This window comes from Phoca vitulina, unplaced genomic scaffold (assembly GCF_004348235.1).
Source record: "Phoca vitulina isolate PV1807 unplaced genomic scaffold, GSC_HSeal_1.0 scaffold40, whole genome shotgun sequence".
Lineage (NCBI taxonomy): Eukaryota > Metazoa > Chordata > Mammalia > Carnivora > Phocidae > Phoca > Phoca vitulina.
Genome location: NW_022589743.1, coordinates 18996352 through 19018386, shown reverse-complemented (window position 1 = coordinate 19018386; position 22035 = coordinate 18996352). Strand labels below are relative to the sequence as shown.

The following is a 22035-nucleotide window of genomic DNA, read 5'->3' as shown; positions in this document are numbered from 1 at the left end:
GTGGAGAAAATACAAATAGAGGTACACAGGAAACTTGGAAAATTTGACACCCATAGACTCACTCTGAAATAACTACTTTTTGTTAGATTTTCTGGGGACTCGAGCCCAGGTGCAGTTTCATCCAGAAGTGAAACATCTGCCTCACCCTAGGAGCGCTCCAATCTAGGTGCATGCAAAGGATACACCTACGGAGTGCATCATTTTGTAGTCAGTTTTGGTTAGAAGATGTGTTCCATAAGAAGAAAAATGAACATAGTAGGGAACAATGAGGGCAATAAGAAATAGTAAGCAAATGCATTAGGGAATTTAACTGCCTAATGTTAATTAGATTAAAACATTTTAAAGTAGTCATGAACTGAAATTCCACTCGTATCAACATGGTAGCTATGTTTTATTGAGGTAGGTGAGCACTCAGCAAAAGGAAGTAAAAACATTTTAAGGATCTTGGGATCTTGTCTGTTCAAGGGGAAGGTATAGATATTAACTCTGGATATTATTAGAGAAAAAGTTCAATTATGTGTGTAATAATTTAAAGGTAGCCACTTGACGATTGAAAGTTGAGTAGAAAAAAATTTGAATAAAGAAACTTGATCAATCCAGTGGAAGGCAGGAAAGTGGCAATGGGGAAATAAAAAGGAGAAGATACATTAAATAGAAAACTAAATAAAATGGTCAAAATTAAAATATTTTAGAAATTACCATAAAATAAAATGGGTTAAATACACTAATTTTTTAAAAGCTCATCTTGGATTAAAATCACGCTCATATACAAACATCCAGCAATATGAAATTTATAAAAGACACGTGTAAAATAACATAGAAAACCTAAATATTAAATAAAAAAAGATATACCAGGCAAATAGTAACCAAAAGTCATCTGGAGTAGCAATTTAGTACCAGTCAAAATGTGATGTGAAGAAAAAAATTTTTTTTTATATATTTGAGAGAGCGAGAGAGAGCACAAGCAGGGGGAGGGGCAGAGGGCAGAGGGAGAAGCAGATTCCCCAGTGAGCAGGGAGGCCACCCAGGTGCCTGGAAAAAAACTTCTTTTTTTTTAAAAGATTTTATTTATTTGACAGAGACACAGCGAGAGAGGGAACACAAGCAGGGGGAGTGGGAGAGGGAGAAGCAGGCTTCCCGCCGAGCAGGGAGCCCGATGCGGGGCTCGATCCCAGGACCCCGGGACCATGACCCGAGCCGAAGGCAGACGCTTAACGACTGAGCCACCCAGGTGCCCAAAAAAAAAACTTTTTTAAGAGGAAATTTGATTTTTATAAAAGGAAGAATCAATCTAAAAGATTGAGCCATCTTATAAGTAGTCCCAAAACTATTAGTAATAGGTGAATACAAAACAAGGTAATATTTCACTTAGATTGTCCAAAATGCCAAGTATTGGCATGGATATGGAGAAAATGGTATTCTGTCACACCACTTGAGAGAGGGTTGGATGTGTTGATACGTGGTCATTTGGAAGAGCAATTTGACAGTATCTAATGAAACTGAAAATGAGCCTATTCATATAATCCAACCATATACTTCTAGGTATACTGAGAAACTTCCACACATGTGCAAGAATGTTCATGGGAGCATTGTTTGTAACAGCAAAAAACAAAGAGTGACAATCTAAGTGTTCGTTAATAGTGGAAATGGTTAGGGGTGCCTGGGTGGCATCTGCCTTCAACCCAGGTCATGATCTCTGGGTCCTGGGATCGAGCCCCGTGTTGGGTTCCCTGCTCTGCGGGGAGTCTGCTTCTCCCTCTCCCTCTGCCCCTTCCTCCAACTCTTGCTCTTTCTCTCAAATAAATAAAATAAAATAGTGGAATGGATAAATGTGGGATAGTCATACAGTGCAATTTGTACAGTTAAGAGGAAGAAAATAGCTCTGTGTGCAGCTCACTCTGCAATGTAGAATGATAGAAACAAGATGCAGAGCACTATGTTTGATGTGCTACCATTATATAAATAAAAAATGATTGTTTACACAAAGCAATCAGTATATCAGTTACTGACTTGTCTCTATCTAAACTGAATGAAAAGTTTTTGCTCTGCGTGGGAGGGATGGGACTGGGAATGGTGGCTGAAAGGGATGTTAGTTTTCTCTTTTTAATGTTTTATTTCCTAAGAAGATGAATAAAAGTTGACACACTTATAATTATTAATTCTGAGTGGTAGGAATATAGGTGTTTGTTTTATAATTTCTACTACTTTCTTCCATTTAATTTTTTTCTTGGTAATTAACAACAACAAAAAAGGAAATTAAAGTAAAATTGAAGAGGGGTGCCTGGCTGGCTCAGTCCATAGAGCATGGGACTCTCGATCTTGGGATGGTGAGTTTGAGCCCCATGTTAGGAGTAAAGTTTACTTTAAAAAAAAGTAAAATTGAAGAAATGGTTGAACTTCAGTAAATATTTCTCCATTGGAAGAGCTATTATTTCCCAGACGATCTCTTCAATGTTAAGAAAAGGGCTGATAAAAACATTAAATAATTGAAATAATTACATATTTTAGCTACTTTGGGGGGACACTTTTGCTCAACATTTTACTATAGAAAGATAAGGGCACCTGGGTGGCTCAGTTGGTTAAGCATCTGACGTCAGCTCAGGTCATGATCTCAGGGTCCTGGGATTAGGCTCCACACTCAGCAGGGAGTCTGCTTGTCTCTCTCCCTGTCCCTCCCTCCCTCCCCCCAACACCTGCCCATTTGTACGCTTGTGCTCTCTCTCTCTCAAATAAATAAATAAATAAAATCTTTAAAAAAAAGAAAGATGAGGAAATTGAAGTTAACATTGAAAAACCTTGCAATGCTTTCCCATTATTGAGTTCATTGTCTTGATCCATCATTAAAATAGATTTTATCAACTTTTTTTCTAGAAAAGTTCTTTGTCTTATATTCCCTGATTTTTCCCAATGTTGCAAATAGCATATCTGTCTGTTTCTCTTATATTTGAACAATATCCTGACTGATAATAATATTCTTGGGTCACATTTTCTTTCTTTTCAAATTTGCAACAGTATTTCAATGTCTTCTGGCATTGAACCTTGATTTAGGTCTGAGACAAGCTTGATTCTCAACTCCACTTTACCCCTTTTAGTCAACTTGCTTTTTCTGTCTGGTTGTCCAAAGAATGCTTTCTTTAACTTTGGTGTTTTGCTTCTTAACTGGGATAGAGATTTGTGTCTACCATTCTGTGTCAGTTGTTTTTTTTTCTTCCTGGACTATGATTTGTTATTTCAACCTGTAACTAATTTTTTCATTTATAAAAAAGACGTTTTCAAAAGTTATTTATTTGAATAATCTTTCTATTTTATTTGTTACGTTCTTTACTTCAAGGACATCAATTATCTTTATGGTAACTGCCTTTCTTCTTTATTATTATCTATATAGTCTAGGAATTCCCCAAAGTCTGTAAACTAATGTAGATTAGTCATGGAATGGTGATATTGCGACAGGTTGGCAGAAGAAATTCAATCCAGGTCTCCTGGGAATAACAAAGATAAAACCCTTTGCAAGATGAGCTCACATTTCAAAATTACAAACACACGAGAAAAAAATCCTCCAGGAGGGAAATTCAGTAGACACAACAAGCTGCAGAATTGGTATCAAATAATTACCAGGTACAGATTGTAGACTTTGGTTTAAATACTTAGAAACATAACAGAAGGAACACGATGCATAAGAAGATAATACAATACTTCGGAAAAGGACCAAATAAATCTTGTCAAAATGGAAACATATATTTCAATTTGTTTAAAATTAAAGCTTAGTAGTAGATAAAGTAGCAGATCAGAGGCAGCTGATGATATAATCAGTGAACTATTAATACATTAAAAAAATCACCTGGAATGTAGTGTAGAGAGATAAGGAAGATGGAAAAGATAAGAAATGTGAAAAGAGGGGCACCTGGGTGGCTCAGTCGGTTAAGTGGCTGCCTTCAGCTCAGGTCATGATCCTGGGGTCCTGGGATCAAGCCCCATGTCTAGCTCCCTGCTCAGCGGAGAGCCTGCTTCTCCCTCTCCCTCTGCCTGGCACTCGGCCTACTTGTGCTCTCTCTCTCGCTCTTAAAAAAAAAAAAAAGAAATATGGTGAAAAGAAGCAACTAGTCTAATAGTGCTGTCCAATAGAAATATAATGGACAAGGGGTGCCTGGGTGGCTCAGTTGGTTGAGCATCTGGCCCTTGGTTTTGGCTCAGGTCATGATCTCACGGATTATGAGATGAGTTGGTCTCAGGGCTCAGCGGGGAACTGAAGATTCTCTCCCTCTGCCCCTCCCCCCACTCACAAGCACACTCTTTCTCTCTCTTAAATAAATAAATCTTTAAAAAAAGAAAAAGAAATATGTGAGATACATACATAAGTTAAAATTTTCTTTTTTTTTTTTTTAAGATTTTATTTATTTATTTGACAGAGAGAGAGAGACAGCGAGAGCAGGAACACAAGCAGAGGGAGTGGGAGAGGGAGAAGCAGGCCTCCCGCGGAGCAGGGAGCCCATTGCAGGGCTCGATCCCAGGACGCTGGGATCATGACCTGAGCCAAAGGCAGACGCTTAACAACTGAGCCACCCAGGCACCCCAAGTTAAAATTTTCTGGTACTCATATTAAAGTAAAAAGAAACTGATGAAATTAATCCAAAATATTATTTCAACATATAATCAATATAAAAATGAGTTATTTTCAATTCTTTTTTTCACACTGTCTTTATTTTTTTAAAAAAGATTTATTTATTTACTTTAGAGCAAGCAAGTGAGCGTGAGCACTGGGGAGTGGCAGACGGAGAGGGAGAGAGAAGCAGGATCTCTGCTGAGCATGGAGCCTGATATGGGGTTCAATCTCATGACCCTGAGGTCATGACCTGAGCCAAAATCAAGAGTCAGATGCTTAACTGACTGAGCCACCCAGGCAGCCCTTTCACACTGTCTTTAAAATCCAGTGTGTGTTTTACACTTGTACCACAGCTCAGTTTGGACTGGCCACATTTCAAGTACTTAGTAGCCACTAGTGACTACTGTGTTGGACGATGCAGATCTAACTTACATCAAAAAGTATTTCCAGAAGAGAAGAGAAACCAAGGAGGCAATAGTTAAAGAGATAATGGTTGAGAAATTTCCAGGGTTAATGTAAGGCATGAATCCTTAGATTCAGGAAGCACAGTTGAGTGTTCATTAGAATGTGAATATTTTGTAGTGACACTGTAGAGAGTCTAGGACGGAAAATATATTAAAATTAACTGGAGAGAAAAGATGATTACCTACAAAGGAATTTCAATTAGACTGAAAACAGTCATCTTTAATGCTGAATAAAAGTAAATGTCAATATAAGAATTTTATATCCACTTGAACTGTCAATTAAGAATGAGAGTCAAAATAAAGACCTTTTTAGTTAAAGACAGAATGTGTCACTAACACAAATACAATAAGGTATCTGGAGGCGGAGCCTGGGTGGCTCAGTCGTTATGATCCCAGGGTCCTGGGATCAAGCCCCACATCGGGCTCTCTGCTCAGCAGGAAGCCTGCTTCTCCCTCTCCCACTCCCCCTGCTTGTGTTCCCTCTCTTGCTGTGTCTCTGTCAAATAAATGAATAAAATATTTTTAAAAAAATAAGGTATCTGGAGGTCTAGGGAGAGGTAGCACTGTGAGAGAGAAGGATTTCCGAAGAGAGATGAAAAGATAATAATGACATACTTTGCCTACTTTTTACTTTCTTTTCCTCTCTAGAACATCAAGGGCAGTGAGCGTGCAGAGCTGGGGAATCACCACTAGCTTAGCTCCCTGTCTCTCTGCTGCACAGAGTACGGGGGAAAGAAGTAGAAGTGTTACCCTATGGATTAGCGGGATAGCACATTATAACATTCCCCTATTTGGTCATCTTATGGGACACAAAACTTTTAAAAAGCTCAGTGAAAAATTAACAATTATAGGGACACCTGCCTGACTCAGTCAGCAGAGCATGTGACTCTTGATCTCAGGGTCATGATTTTGAGCCCCACATTGGTGTAGAGATTACTTAAAATAAAAATAAAAAAATTAAGAGTTCTACAGGGGAAAGAAGTAGTTTTGGAATATAGGGTAGCACGGGGGAGATTGGGACTTTGTAGTGTGTTTTGGAATGGTGGAGGGACAGAAAGAAGGTTGACAGAGGGGGAAGGGAGGCGAGATGAGGGTGAGGAAGTCTAAGATTGGAAACAGAACTGACGATTGATAGAGCCTATTGCTATAAAAATCACTACTTGAAGGTTCGTTTAGCCCTCTATGAGGGCTCCCTGAGGAAGCAGAGTAGTGGGTGCTTATCAGCTAATTTAGTCAGCAACTCTCTTTTTTTTTTTAAGATTTTTATTTATTTATTTGACAGAGAGCCTGAGAGACAAGTGGGGGAAACAGCAGAGGGAGAGGGAGAAGCAGACTCCCCGCTGAGCAGGGAGCCCGATGCAGGGCTGGATGCCCTGACCCTGAGATCACGACCTAAGCCAAAGGCAGCTGCTTAACTGACTGAACCACCCAGGTGCCCCAACTCAACTATCTTTTTTTTTTTTAAAGATTTTATTTATTTATTTGACAGAGAGAGAGACAGCGAGAGAGGGAACACAGCAGGGGGAGCGGGAGAGGGAGAAGCAGGCTTCCCCGCGGAGCAGGGAGCCTGATGCGGGGCTCGATCCCAGGACCCTGGGATCATGACCTGAGCCAAAGGCAGACGCTTAACGACTGAGCCCCCCAAGCGCCCCCCAACTCAACTATCTTTTAAGAGCTGCTCTTTAGGGGTGCCTGGGTGGCTCAGTTGGTTAAGCGACTGCCTTGGGCTCAGGTCATGATCCCGGAATGCCGGGATCAAGTCCCGCAGCCTCAGGATCGAGTCCCGCAGCGGGCTCCCTGCTCGGCAGGGAATCTGCTTCTCCCTCTGACCCTACCCCCTCTTGTGCTCTCTCTCAAATAAATAAATAAAATAAAATCTTTAAAAAAAAAAGAGCTGCCATTTATTGAGCACTTACATGTGTCAGTAATAGTGCTGAAGTGTTACAGTGTCTTTAAAAGTTTAATCTTCAAACAATTCTGTGAAGTAGATTATTTTTTTTTATTTTGGTAAAATACACGGAATAAGATTTACAATTTTAACCATTTTTCAGTGTACAGTTCTGTGGTATTAGGCATATTCACATTGTTGTGCAACCCCATCAAATGGAGTATATATTTTTATTTTTTAAAGATTTTATTTATTTTTCAACACAGAGAGAGAGACAGCGAGAGAGGGAACACAAGCAGGGGGAGTGGGAGAGGGAGAAGCAGACTCCCCACTGAGCAGGGAGCCCGATGTGGGACTCGATCCCAGGACCCTGGGATCATGACCTGAGCTGAAGGCAGATGCTTAATGACTGAGCCACCCAGGCACCCATGGAGTATATATTTTTAAAAGATTTTATTTATTTATTTAGAGAGGGTGAGAGCAGGGGGAGGGACAGAGGAAGAAGGAGAGGAACAAGCTGACTCCACGCTGAGCACAGAGCCCGATGTGGGGCTGGATCTCACCACCTGAGCTGAAAGATTTGGACACTCAACTGACTCAGCCACCCAGGCGCCCCTCAAATGGAGTAGATTTTATTTTATTTTAATTAATTAATTTTTATTTATTTATTTTTTAAGATTTTATTTATGTATTTGACAGATAGAGACACAGTGAGAGAGGGAACACAAGCAGGGGGAGTGGGAGAAGGAGAAGCAGGCTTCCCGTGGAGCAGGGATCCCGATGTGGGGCTCAATCCCAGGACCCTGGGATCACGACCCGAGCTGAAGGCAGACGCCCAACGACTGAGCCACTCAGGTGCCCCTTAATTAATTAATTTTTATTTTTTTATTTTTATTTTTTTAAAGATTTTATTTATTTATTTGACACAGAAAGAGAGATAGAGAGCACAAGCAGGGGGAGTGACAGGCAGAGGGAGAGGGAGAAGCAGGCTCCCCGCTGAGCAAGAAGCCCGATGCGGGGCTGGATCCCAGGACCCTGGGATCACGACCTGAGCCGAAGGCAGCTACTCAACCGACTGAGCCACCCAGCTGCCCCTAATTAATTTATTTTAAAAGATTTTATTTATTTATTTGTCAGAGAGAGAGTGCACAAGCAGGGGGAGTGGCAGGCAGAGGGAGAAGCAGACTCCCTGCTAAGCAGGGAGCCCAATGCAGGGCTCAATTCCAGGACCCTGGGATCATGACCTGAGCCAAAGGCAGACGCTTAACCAACTGAGCCACCCAGGTGTCCCTGGAGTAGATTCTAAAAGTAATTTTACTGATGACCAAATTCAGTCTCAGAGAGTTTAAGTAATTTGACTATTAGATGGTAGTAAAGTGAAGATTTGAGCTCCATGTTTGCCTGACTTCAAATTCCATATTCTTTTTTCTACAGTATATAGTGCCTTTGCCAGAAGTAACTTGAAAGCCATCTTTAAAGATTATTATTCTAAGGCAGGAACCCAAAGGACTTCCTGGTCTTCCAATCAGAGATGTGATTTTGGAATAAAAAGAAAGATAATGGGAGGTAGATGGTTGGCTACATAGTGGTACTGAAACCAGAATTTGATTTTCTGGATCAAATAATCATTTGCTCATCCTACACAGTCCTGATTTTTTCCATGTCCACATACTATGTATTGTTATTTAAGTTGACCCACTTTGTTTTTCAGTGTAACTAAATGTCTCTACCATCAAAGGAAAATCAGTAGTATTATTGGCCATAACTAGGATGTAACCATAAAAACAAAAACAAGGAAACCTAACTCCAGGTAGATACTGTTGCCTCCTCTCACTTTGTTAAAAAGAAAGATGAAAGAATATTAGAGAGCCATTAAAAACATAATGACACCACACTGAACCTTTCTACTTAACATCATGAAAAGGATTGGAAGATACTTGGAAAGGAAACATGTCCCAGTATTTCAAGAATGGGGCATATGGCATGGTTGGGCCTCATGAGGGTAGAGGTAGATATTAGAAAGTTGTTAGGAACTGAGGTGGCCTTCTGTGGTGGTGTTTTGATTCTCCTCCATGACATTCCTGTCTCTCTTCACTCATCTACTGAGTTTTCCCTCTACCAACATGGGTCTCGTTGGTTCCAAGTGACAGGTTTTGATTTCAATTCCCTTGGCTAACTGGCTCAGTCTCTCCATTCCCCAGTTCCTCAGAGGGGAATTGGATTGGTCCAGTAGTCTTTTCAGGACAGTCCCTATAAACCCTACGTCATGGCTAATCTGGGACAGCCCCATCACCCCTACCGCAATCTAAACAGCAAAGGCTAAACAGTCACATGGTGTAGGATATGGACATTTAGAGCAGCAGAAGTTTGTGGCAGGACAGATACTAGCATTCATCCAGCAAATATTTATTGGGTATTTGCCACGTGTGAAGCCACTATTGTGGGAGCTGGGGGCTATAATGGTGGACAAGATTGACAAGGTCCTGAAACCTTGTGGAGGGAAGTGAGCTTTACATGAGTGACATAGTAAAATCAAAGACTGTGGTAAACCCCAAGAAGGAAATAAACAGAGTGATTTGATGGTTACTGGACTGAAGGTAGAGGAGATTACTTTTAATGGGATGACACAGAAGCCCCCTTTGTAGAAATGATCTTTGAGCTGAAATCTGAGGAAGGAACATAAAGGCTTTGAGGTGGGAAGGAACTTGGCATGTTTGAGGAAAAAAAAAAAAAAAGAGAAAAGAAAAAAACCCCAAAGTTGCCAACTGAGCAGAGTGAGTAAGGGGCGACGTTGGAGAAGTAGGCAGGGGCCAGATTATGCAACACTTTGTAGCCCCCAGTGAAGGGGATGGTAACCAGACCCTCCCAGGGCCCAGACTATCAGATACATGCAGAGAACATTTGAGGAAGCTCAGCATGGAGAAGAATGGTAGAACTGAGCAAGAAGGTGGTGGTTGGGGGGAGCTTTTGGTGACATTGAGAATGTCACATTCCTGAGAATGACTTACAGTTTTGTACTACTTAAGTTTAAGAACATCAGTTACCTGTCAGTGCAGTCAGGGAAAGGTGACTAGTAAGAAGTAGCTAGTGATCCCTATAACATAAGTTATTTCTCACTTTTCTGTAGGGAAGATGCTACATGGAAAGAAAATAACATTTATTCAACATGTCTCCACATTAGCTTATCTCCTATCCTTACAGAAACCTTGAGAGCTCTTTCTTCCAGAGGAGAAAACCAAAGATCACAGAAATTAAGAAACAAGTTACAAATCAGCAGCTACTAAGTGGCTGGTCTGGACTTTGAAAGCAAGTGGGTGGCTCTAAAACCTGTGGTCCTTTTATTGCATTTTCTGCTTGATGATACTGTTTGAAAGAAAAAGGTACAATGTAGGTGTCGAGATCACTCTCTTGGACTTGATGTGAAAGAAAGGGAATGATCAAGGCCAAGTAGTGTAATAAACTAGTCCTGTATGCCTCTTGCATCTCCTGTGGGATCACCGCATAACTCCAAAGAGGAGGACCAGTAGGAGGTTATATATATAATCTTTAAAAAATAAATAAAATCTTAAAAAAAAATAAAAAAAATAAAAATGTTAGAGAGGATGATGTGGAACTAGTACCCGAGGAACATGTTCAGGAGAATAAATAGTAGGTAATGTTTAGCTGTGATGGCACTGGTTGGAGAAAGGAGGAGTTAGTTTAGGTAACTAGGAAACAGCAGATGGTGGTGCTGTAATAAATATGTTGAAGGACTTGGTACAGGTACAAGCTACATCCCTCTGTCCAGTCTTTGTTGGATCTCCCGTCTCTTCCCCCCCGGATAACCTCTTGGACAGATCTCCTAACTTTAAGGTCATTTCTAATGATTTAAAGTCCATTCTATCTTTGCTTTCTGCTCACTTTTGCTGTGAACCTAAAACTGCTCTAAAAAAAAAAAAAGTTTATTAAGAAAAAAAAGTCCAGGGGCACCTGCGTGGCTCAGTTGTTAAGCGTCTGCCTTCGGCTTAGGTCATGGTCCCAGGGTCCTGGATTCGAGCCCCGCCTCGGGCTCCCTGCTCCGCGGGAAGCCTGCTTCTTCCTTTCTCACTCCCCCGCTTGTATTCCCTCTCTCGCTGTGTTTCTCTCTGTCAAAAAAATAAATAAAATCTTAAAAAAAAAGTCCAGTCTAACCTAAATCAAAACATCAATTTCATATCTAATTTATTTATTTTTTTAATTTTTAAAGATTTATTCATTTTAGAGAGAGAGTGCATGCAAGCAGGGGAGGGGCAGAGGGAGAGAGACCGACAGAGAACCTCAAGCAGACTTCCCACTGAGCGTGGAGCTGGAGGGATGTGGGCTTGATCTCGCAACGCTGAGATCATGATCTGGGCTGAAATCAAGAGTCTGCCACTCAACCGACTGAGACTCCATATCTAATTTAAAGCTTCTCCTCTCTCTGACTCTCAGTTGGGAATATTTGTTTAGCTTATAATTTTCCTCTCTTCTTTTTCTTCCCTCTCTCACTCTGCTCCTCTGTCATTAGGGGAAGGATTAAAGAAAGGAAGTAAAAGTGTCTCACATGACTAATGTCATCAGAAGTAGAGATCCAGGGGCTGATTCTCTCTTGTTGGGAGCATTTATGGGTTCTTTGGAGGCTATACCTGTGAATCTTAAGATCCCTCTTCAGTCACTGCTTCTTGGTGTCCACTCATCTAGCCTATTACTGGGTCTTTTCACTCTGGTGGGAAGCCCTATTGAGTTGGCCACCTGACTCTGCCGAACACAGGTAGTGGAGGCTGCCCCATTGCTGCCCTTTCTCCTTGTCCTATTGTGGAATGTATCAGCCCCCTTCCCTAATTCAGAATTTTGCAGGCCAAAAGTGGTAACCATCTTCATGAATGCGCGTGAAGGCCCCAACCTCCTGGAGAGACAGGTCTGGTTCACCTCAAAACTCTTAACCATGGTGGATGCACAGAGATGGCTAAGTTGCTGTAGTCAGCGAGACTCACCAGCTTGGGAGAAAGATCTCGCAGACACCCCCAGTCTTTTGTAGTGCTTCCTCTTTATAGTGAGGTGAGCATTTCATCGTCTTCCATGATTTCTTCTAATGAATTCCTTTTGAATTTTTCTCTCTCCCTGATGGAGGCTGGAAGTAGATGAAGGTTTTAGGATTGGTCTAGTCATTTTTTGTAAATCTTTTACTTACTAAAGTAGTAAGGATGAACTGGTAGGTCTTCTTTAGAAGGTGAAGATCCTTATTTCCTGTTGTTCTCAGCTTTGGAATTTTATAGCTCATTAACATTTTGGCACTATATATATATATATATATATATATATATATATATATATTTTTTAAGATTTTTATTTATTTATTGCGAGAGAGAGAGAGCATGAGAGGGAGGAGGGTCAGAGGGAGAAGCAGACCCCCTGCTGAGCAGGGAGCCCGATGCAGGACTCCATCCTGGGACTCCAGGATCATGACCTGAGCTGAACGCAGTCGCTTAACCAACTGAGCCACTCAGGTGCCCCTCTGGCACAATATATTAATTGCACACCAAATTGAGGAGGGAGGAATGCCCTTTCTAAGCAAAGAAAGGCTTAGTTTTATACCGAGATTCATGGAATCTCAGAGTTAGGAGAAATCTAGAAGCCTTTTAATCAGTTTCCTCACCAACGCCATGAATCCTGTTTACAACTTGATGAGATGTTAACCAGTTTTCATTTGGACACATCCAGGAACTAGGAATGCATTCCCTAACTTTCAGATCTCAGCTCTGTCAATTACCAGATGAGTTTCACCAAATCACTTTAAACCCCGTTCCTCACCTATGAAAGGAGTGTAAATAGTGTCTTCTTCACAGAACATTGTTGGAAGGATAAAAGAAGATAAATATATAAATTGCCTAACCCAGTGACAGAGGAGTGCAATGTTGTTTCCCTTTACATGTCCCTTTAGGGGACAGCATATTCTGTTTTCAGATTATTTTCACCGGGAGAAAGATCTTCCTCATATTGAACTGCCTCTGTATATTTTTAGCCCTTCCCTTAAGCTCACCCTTCAGTGGTCATACAGAATGTCTTTTCTCCTTTCACTCGACGGACTTTCAGATATGTGATTTTAATTGGAGGAACTGGAGATATTAGAAAAATCCATTTTTTTTTCCTTTTCTGAGTGGGGAGTCCAGGTAGCCGTTAGACTTCCGTGTGACCCCCAAGAGGGATTTATTGAGTGAATGGGGTAAAGATGGTATTTCACTTTCTAACGTCAGTTCTCCCCGACGCTGGTGGGTTTAATCTAACAGGCTGGCTATGATTCTGTAGGATTCTAGCCTGGAACGTGTGTGTGTGTGTGTGTGTGTGTGTGTGTGTGTGAAAGGGAGAGAGAGAGAGAAAGGGAGAGACAAATGTTGTTAGACACTTGAACGCTTTTGAATGGTACTATTCTTTGTCTGCCACATCGTGAGCACTAATAAGATCGTTTACTGCCCTGAATGAATGGTTAAACGTGGAAGCGACAAAGAAAGCCAAACGGCTTTCAATGAATACCTAGGCGGGTGCTCAAAAAGTCCTCTCAAGGGCGCGCGCTGGGAGAGTTGCTGTTGAGAGGTCTCTTTTGGGGTGGGTGGGGTACTAGCCTTCGGCTCCAACGCTTAGGCGCCGCCTCTTTCACCCGCGGACTGACCGCTAGGCGGTGCTGCGGCCCTTGCCGCCCACCTGCCCGGGCGCCCCAGCTCTCATCCTCACCCCTCAATCCCCGACCGGCGGCAAGACTACAACTCCCGTGGTGCTCTGGGAACGGGAGAGGTGGGAGGGGGCCATGGGGGGAAGAGGGTGGCGAGGGCGGGCTTTCCGGGAGTGTGTTTCCGGCGTCGGCGGCCGCGGCCGGGGACGGTGTGAAAGCGGTAAGATGGCGGCGGCGGCGGTGGTGGAGTTCCAGAGAGCCCAGTCTCTACTCAGCACCGACCGGGAGGCCTCCATCGACATTCTCCACTCCATCGGTAAAGGTCGCCGCGCCCCCTCTCTGACCCTGCCGGCTCAGCTCGGCCTGTGTGGGCCGGCGGTGGCGGAGCGGCGCCGGGCTAGCCGGCTCTGGTGCTGCTGACTCACTGTGTGTGAGGGGGGCCGGGCCGGGGGCACAGGCCGCTCGCAGCTCCCTGGAGCCCCCTGGGTCCCACCCGGGTGGGAAGCTTCGAGGCAGCCCCGGCGTCCACTTGCCGGCTGCTGACTCACGGTGGGCTCAGCGTGGAGTGAGAGGGTGGGCCGAGCCGGGGCCCCCACCACTCCCCAGCCTTGCTCCGGCTCTGGCCCGTGCGGGCTGGCCCGGGACCGCGAGCAGTGCCGGCCGGCGGGCTTGTCGCGAACAGGGCTGAGAGCCTCGAGTTGAAGGGCCTTGGAGAAACTCGCTGTAGACAGCGTTTCCCGCCGTTGTTATCAGCACAGCCCGCTCCGGGTGGCAGAGCGAGCGCTCGCTTTTCTCTTGGAGTTTTCTTCCTCGGGACGCTGGGAGCTGCTACCTCTCTCCAGCCTCACAGCGGAAGGCTCCAGTAAAGGGAGATCTCTTTCTGAATGTGGGCAATACCGAGGGGACACACACCGCAGATTGGCATTTGGTTTGAAGAGGTGCCCGAGACGTTCCTTTGCCCCCTTGTAGGGTGTAAGAGCGAGATGGGACCGCCCGGCTAGAGGAGGTGACTAATCGTCCTAGTCTCCCCTGTAGAGGTGGGAAGTGAGTTCGGGGAGTTAGTTGTCAACCGCGGAGTTCAGGGAACTGGTCCGCCGCAGATTGCCAGAGAAAATTAAAGTCAGTTTGTAGTAGATTGCCTTACATCTTGCACACAAAAGGAAAACTGAAACGGGAGCTCCAGCCAGTCGCTTCTGAGAAGTTTCTTCCGGGATTCAGGTGTGAATAGAAATAAATTTGTGATGACAGAGAAGGCTTTTAATGTTCAAGTCGTAAAGGGTTCAGTTAGGGCATGGGATAGCTCTTCACTGCACATGTAGTAATGTGATCTTTTTAACGTAGTTTGAGAAGATTCAAATTGGATCAACAAGTAGCGTAAGAATGCACGTGTATGTGGGACCTCCAGGATGTTGGCTTTTACCTTGACTTCTAGTCTGTTGAATTTTGGTATCCCTGACTTGCATGGAGAAAAGACAAGGACAAGATCTTGATGTCTTTATCTTTGGGGGTCCTGGAGAAGGAGAGGAGGTGGGGGTTAAGATGCATCTGTGGATGGATGATTTTGGTAAATGAAAGGTTTTAATTTTGAAGTTCTGATCTTGAATTAAGTCAGTTAAAATTATAGAACCAGCATCATCTCAATCACATATATATTTTTATTTTGTGAGTACACACTAATGTGAGAAGCATGGATTTTATTTTATTTTTTTGTGCTAAGTGCCTAATATTTTGTCTTTTATAAAGCGAAATTATGGTAAGCATTATAGTTGGAGTATTTTGTGATTGTCCACTCTACTAGGAGAGAGTTCCCTGAAAGCTTCCCTCTTCAAGCTTGAGTCATGATGGGTACAGTCTTACTTTTTCCAGACTCCATCATGGAGTATCTAATCTTGGTTTTTGTCAAGTCATGATGCTTTGTAAGAGAAGTGATAACTAGTGATGATCACTAAAATTATCACCACAAACTCAGAGAGGTTATTCAGTGTTTGAGTGGTAAAATAGTTTTTAACAGTTGAAAGTGGGACAGATAGCACAAAGTTATTTTAACAGGTCCTGAATCCATTATAAAGCCGCAGTCCCTCCTAAGGATCACACTGGAGCTTTGATTGGGTTGTTTTTCCTGAATGGCTTTGTAGAACTGCTTATCCCTAGCACACCCATTAGTGAGGCTTTCCACAGACTTAAAGTTTATTGAAAGACTCTTGACTTTTTTTAGTCATCAGTAAATAATGGTCTTTTGATTTTAGTTTGTGGCAGGTAAACGTATAGGCATGTTTAATATTTTCAATAACAGAGTGCCTAACGGGCTTAGCACCACAAGTATGAAGCACTTGTTTGGATTTTTGCTTTAACCAAGTGACTGCAACAGAAATCTCATTGTATGTGGGTAAGGGGAATTCTGATTCATAGAATGAAAAGGCACATTTAAAATCAGAGAGGAATCTATTTTTATGATTTATATGGGACATATCTTACATGATGATTTCACTTTTTTAAGAATTTTTTTTTTTTAAAGCTCTCTAGAATTTGTCTTTTGGTAACTGAGTTTGTAATTGGCCTTGTGAGGGTGAAATTTCCCTCAGTCTTCATTTTTTGTCAGAATTTTAAGAAGGTTTGCATTTTCCTCTCCCAGTGAAGCGTGACATTCAGGAGAATGATGAGGAGGCAGTGCAGGTCAAAGAGCAGAGTATCCTGGAACTGGGGTCTCTCTTGGCGAAGACTGGACAAGCTGCAGGTAAGTGCTGCAAATGGGTTGCTTTCTCTTTTACCTGAAATGCTGGGTGAAGTTTCGTTTCTCTTGGAGTACAGGAACATAGGAATGCATCCACACAGTTTATTGGTGGTATATTTCCATTTTACGTCAACTTGTTGAGCTTCAGTTTTTTAGCAGGAAGGTAGGTGGACCTTTAAATTCAGTTCTTTCGTGGAACAGTTTTGTTCTGCAGGTGTGGGAAAATCCTATTCCTTTTGGGATATAGTGATCTGTGATTTGTTTCTGGTTTGAATTTTCACTGTGTTCCCTTACATAGGGGCAGCAGCACCAGTAGCAGCTGTCTTTAGCGATTTCAGCTCTGATACATTTAAGATGGACAGCAGCTTAGGCCCCTGACTTGAAAGTGACTAGGGATTCTGCATCCAAGTCAGTGAGTAGCTGTCCTTTTTTCCTGATGGAGAGTAAGTGAGACATTAAATGGAAAGAGCCTTCCCGAGATTTCTCCATTGTTACCTGGGACTTTGTGCATGTTATTGCCCAAACATTCTATTTGTAATTGAACCATTGAGTTTCTAGGCTTGAGATACTCTGATGACGGTGTCCTCGGAATAAGAGTCACTGGAATAAGAGACCAGGAAGGGCCTTTGACCAGTAAAGTGGTAATAGTATTTAGAGACAGGGTTTCTTAAGCTTAAAATGGATGATTTTTGTCAACTTTAAAGTGAATTTAGATCTTATCTAATTTAGAATGGATTAAGCTCTGGTAAGGGACTTTATGAATTACTTTACCCAAAATAATATTGTTATTCAAGAGGTGTTAAGTTAGCAAAACTTCTTGAACTTGAGAACTAAGATCTTTTGCAACTTAAGGATGACTAACATTGATTATTAGGCTCAGTCAATAAAAAGTTGAGTAAAGGTATATGCAGTTGGAGGATGTGTTTATATGGCTTTTGTATCTTACTTAAAATATCATTTAAAGATATTTATAGTAAGACAGTTTTTAAATACTGTCAACAAGTTACTCTTTTTTTTTTTTTTAAGCACAGAAATGATTTCGTTTATTGCGTCCTCAAAACAACTCGATAAGGTGGATACTATTGTCCATTTTACACCTGAGGAAACTGAGCACAGAAGAGTTAAATAACTTACCCAAGGTCACTCACTCATCTAGTACGTGGAAGAGCCAGGATTTGAACCAATTAGTCCCACTTCAGAGCTTGAGGCCTTATGGTTCATGCTTTCCATAGTTAATCACTTATGGGTTATCAATGGTTAGTGCTGGGATTTTTCACTTTATTTATTTTTTTAAGTTTATTTTTTTAGTAATCTCTACACGCGACGTGGGGCTCGAACTCAACCCCCAGGTCAAGAGTCACATGCTTTTCTAACTGAGTCAGCCATGCATCCCTGTTTTTTTCATTTTAGACTGACTTCCCTCCTGTTTAACATATTTATGGATTCCTTTTGCCTCTCAGTTAATGTGAGCTTGGGGTTGCATAATAGTTTTGTAATTAGTCCATACAAAATATAATTAATAAGGTAATTTTCCTGAAAGAATTAGAAAGTCAGATAAAGTGATTTAAGATTTTTCTGTTGTTGAAATTTCCAAATATCTGTTTTCCTCCAGTAGCATGGACAATTACAAATAGCATGTAGTACAGTCAGCGCTTCAAAAATTTATGCAAAAATGTTAACTGTTTTGCTTGAAATTTGTATTTTATGCTTTGTTCTCTCCTTATTCCTTGCCCCTCCCCTTTTTGTGATTCGGTACCTGAGAAGTTGAGAAGTGTATAGCTAAACCTATTACAATTTAACAGGTGAATCATAAGGACTTTCAGAAACTTTTCCAGGTCATTTGTCATTGTTTTCTAAGAAAGAGTTTGATGAGTATAGGTATATACAATAGAAACTCTAAGGAGGTCTTGGGGCCTCCATTCATGTACCTAACTTTGCTCTTCATAATTGATAGGTTTATGTTCTTTCCTTTGATTTTTGGTTCCCTGAGAACAGAAAATAGGTTTAGTCCATTAATCTTTAATTTTGTTTTATTATGCACTTAATATACAATTAGCACTGTGCTAAGTACTCCATTCAAAAAATTTAAGATAAGGTCTCTGACCTGTAGCAGTCATTTGGGAATTAGTGAATAAGGCAAGGTTTGATGCATAATTGTGGTTGAAAGTGGTGCTGAGCATCATCAGACATGATGGCTAGGCTCAGGATCCGCAGATTTCATAGCTTGAGATTCTGAAAGGATTATTTTGAGCTCTGTGACCTTCTAAAAAGGAAGTTTGGGTCATATAATTGTAAATAATCTCAATAGGAAGTAGTATGATTCTTTGGGAATTAAAAAATTAATTTGTTATGTATGAGAATGGAAAGAAACAGAGACTATAACCGAGAATGAATAGCAACAATAGACTGAAATGAAAAGTGAACTGAATCTTTGGCAACTAAGAGGTCATTTGTTTTTCTGTTGGGGTAAGAAGAATAACACTATCAGTGCTTGGAGCAAATACTGTAATGCTAGCAGGTGCTAGAGCAAAAGGCAGGCTGCTTAGTTCATGTTTCACTTCAGCCTTTTCCAGGAAGGAAAATAATTTTCAAAAAGAAAAAGAAAAAAGCATCAGAAAGAATTAAAGCCAAGGTAGGTGAGAGAAGAGAGAGCAGATAGGCTCTTTAAATAAGTTCAAGTCTCTAGGCTCTGACAGTTTCTGTCTTTTAATATCAGAAGCATAGTTCTAGCAGATGTATTTATAGAGCCACTATTATTATTCTGAGAAAAGTCATGGAGGATGAAGAAGTATTAAGGAAACAGGATGGGCAAATATTGTTTCATTTTGCGTGAAGATAATGAGAAGAATTTCTAGACACTTTAAACTGGTAATCACTAATACTGGGACAGATTATTTGATAAGTAGGTTTTAATCACTTAAGACCATGGGTTTATTAAGAAAAGATTATTTCAAACTCACCTTCATTCTCTTTGGTTAGCCTTATCAGACCAGTAGATGTGCAGGGCTCCACAGACAGTGGCTTGCCAGCTGTTTTTGTAAATAAAGTTTTGTTGGATCCCAGCCACACCCGTTTGTTCACATATTGTCTATGATTGCTTTTGCACTGCAGTGGCTGAGTTGAGTTTGTGCCAATGAGACCACATTGCCCAAAAAGCTGAAAATATTTACTATCTGGCCCTTCACAGAAGAAGTTTACCAACCTCTGGGTTAGAGGAATGATACAGACTACATATCTGATGTAAGCAAGGCCTTTGAACATTTGCCATAATATTAATGAGAGGTACAGGGTATGAAGATCATTGGTCAACTAGAGGGAAGTCTCTAGCATCGGTCAGCATCTGGCATTATGGCTAAAGCCTTTTCAGAAGGCCTGCTTATTTTTTGTAGATGACTCAGTACAGTAGAGGACAGAATTAAGATTCAGAGTTATTGCCAAAGCCAGCAAGATTAAATTCAGTGTGGTAAGTACAAAGTTATATATTTAAAAGTATTTATCAAAACAGAGGAAGATGAGGAATTACCTGTCAAAAAAGACCTTAATGGACCAGTCTGAACAGAAGTGCTATTAAGAAAAAGGAAGTAGACTATCTTGTGTACCTGTGGGGCCAGATCAAGAGAATTAGGCCATGACTCTACTGGTCAGACCCTACCTGGAGAATTGTTTTCAGTTTTGGGTACTACAAGTGGTATGTTTGCAAACTAGAGTTTATTCAATGACAGGGAATCTAGAAACCAGAACATTGGAGGAACAGTTAAAATAGCTAAAGATGTTTAGTTTGGAGAAAGGGAAAGTTAGGCAGATATAAATGGTAGTTATCTTCAGAAATTTGAAGCCATGTGGAAGGAGGGAAAGACTTGGGTCTTAGAAAAGAACAATTCAGTTTGACTAACATTCGAATAGTCAGCTTTCTGAACATTTCTGTCATTAGAGATTGTTCAGAATTGTTCTAGCGTAGTAGGAAATACTGTGGGAGAAGGGACATTGTACTACTTTTAAAAAGCTATGGTTGTATAATTAAAATTTGTACAAATGTAAAAGGAATTTGAGAGGGAAGCATCAGTGCAGCCTGGAGTTGGCTTGGAAGACATAATAGGACTTTAGCTGGACCTAAAAGGATATCTTGAGGTTTACATAGATCAAGAAGATGAGGGAGAAATTCTACATGGGAATGCAGCAGGAGTGAGGCGTGAAAGAACACACATGTCTAGTCTATGCAGGGGTGAATGGAGTGGCAGAATGGGGAAAATCTTAGTGGAATCAAAGGTCAGTACTGGGGAGTGAAGGAAAAAATGAACTTTTCCACTGTATAAAGTTCTTTTCGTACCTGACACAGTCCCATGCATCCTGTGACTATTCAGGCAGATGAGGATTTCAGGACCCTGAATTAGCATTCTCAGGAGGGTGAGGTTTGCTTGCCCTGAATTAGAATCCTCAGGAGGGTGAGTCCACAATTGGAGAATATTAAAGAGGCGGTGGCACTAAAGTAATTGTAACCTACATTCCAAAAGTACTTCCATAGTTATCGAGTTGAAATATTCTCTAATTTCTACTCTTGTTTCTAAAGATGCTCCCTTAAAATGACTGTGCCACCTTCTTTTCCTATACAAGGGGAGAAAAACTTCTGTGGTGGACACCTTTTTTGGTCATAGTTTAAGACTTAAGCTTTACCAGTAAATGAAGAATTTTAAGTATATGTTTAAGGGGAAAACACCCTAAGTTTTCTGTGAAAAGTTTAGTCAGTGCCAGGGAAGTGATATTGCTAAAAGCCTAAATTGGGGAGAACTTTGGGAGGGGAGTCTGTTTTAAGGGGGAGCTGCTACGGTAGACTTGGAAATTCAGCAACAAAACACCCCTCCCATAACCTCATCAGATTTGCCAGTTGTGAGGAAGTGATTTTTACCTCAGGTGTCAGAGGCACAGCTTATTTCATGTTCTAGAAAACTGCGCTCTGAGACCGTGAGCACTTGGCTGTTTATCTGTCATTAAGATGGGTAAATGAGGCTGAGAGACGTGAGGTTTTCCCAGGGCCCTCATAGTAATCCAGTAGCTGAGTGTGGAATAGAATACACATTTGGTATATGTTCTTCACTCATTTTTGCTACTCTGTTACCTGCTAAGAATGCTTTAAATTCCTACTATGTATCATATAGTAGACTGATTGCAGTGACATAAGGATGGATTTTATGATCTTGGGTCATTATTTTAATGGGTATTTTGTCTCTAATATTGATGTTTACTTTTTCTTTTCTGAATTGCCTTCCACACAGAGCTTGGAGGACTCCTGAAGTATGTGCGACCTTTCTTGAATTCCATCAGCAAGGCTAAAGCAGCTCGTCTGGTCCGATCTCTTCTTGATCTGTTTCTTGATATGGAAGCAGCTACAGGGCAGGAGGTAAGCTACTTTAATGGCAGAAGGTAGACAATATGGACAAAAAGTCTGTTCAGTGAAAGCAATGCCTGCGTGCACTGTGGTACTAATGTGGAAGGGACAGCTGAGCTGGGAGGACAGCTCAGGACTTATCATGTCAGTTTCTCTTTGTTACAGGGCATTTGATACTTTGGGTCTGTTCCATGCTTTGCTTTGTAAGTGGAGATTGTCAGTGGTCCCTGGAATCCTCATTACATCAGGGTCACAAACTGATTCTTGTCTTTGAGGTATTGTATTGCCACACCTTTGTAATGTTT

General features: G+C 41.4%; 1 protein-coding gene across 1 annotated transcript in view; it reads left to right on the top strand.

Moving 5' to 3' along the window:
* The first annotated feature begins 13782 nt into the window (after positions 1-13782).
* Positions 13783-22035, top strand: part of PSMD11 (proteasome 26S subunit, non-ATPase 11) — a 29262-nt gene continuing 21009 nt past the window's right edge. The window contains exons 1-3 of the mRNA XM_032428759.1: positions 13783-13932; positions 16249-16350; positions 21618-21742. Of these exons, the coding sequence (XP_032284650.1) occupies positions 13842-13932; positions 16249-16350; positions 21618-21742 (318 nt within the window). The 5' untranslated portion in view covers positions 13783-13841. The remainder of the gene's footprint in view (positions 13933-16248; positions 16351-21617; positions 21743-22035) is intronic.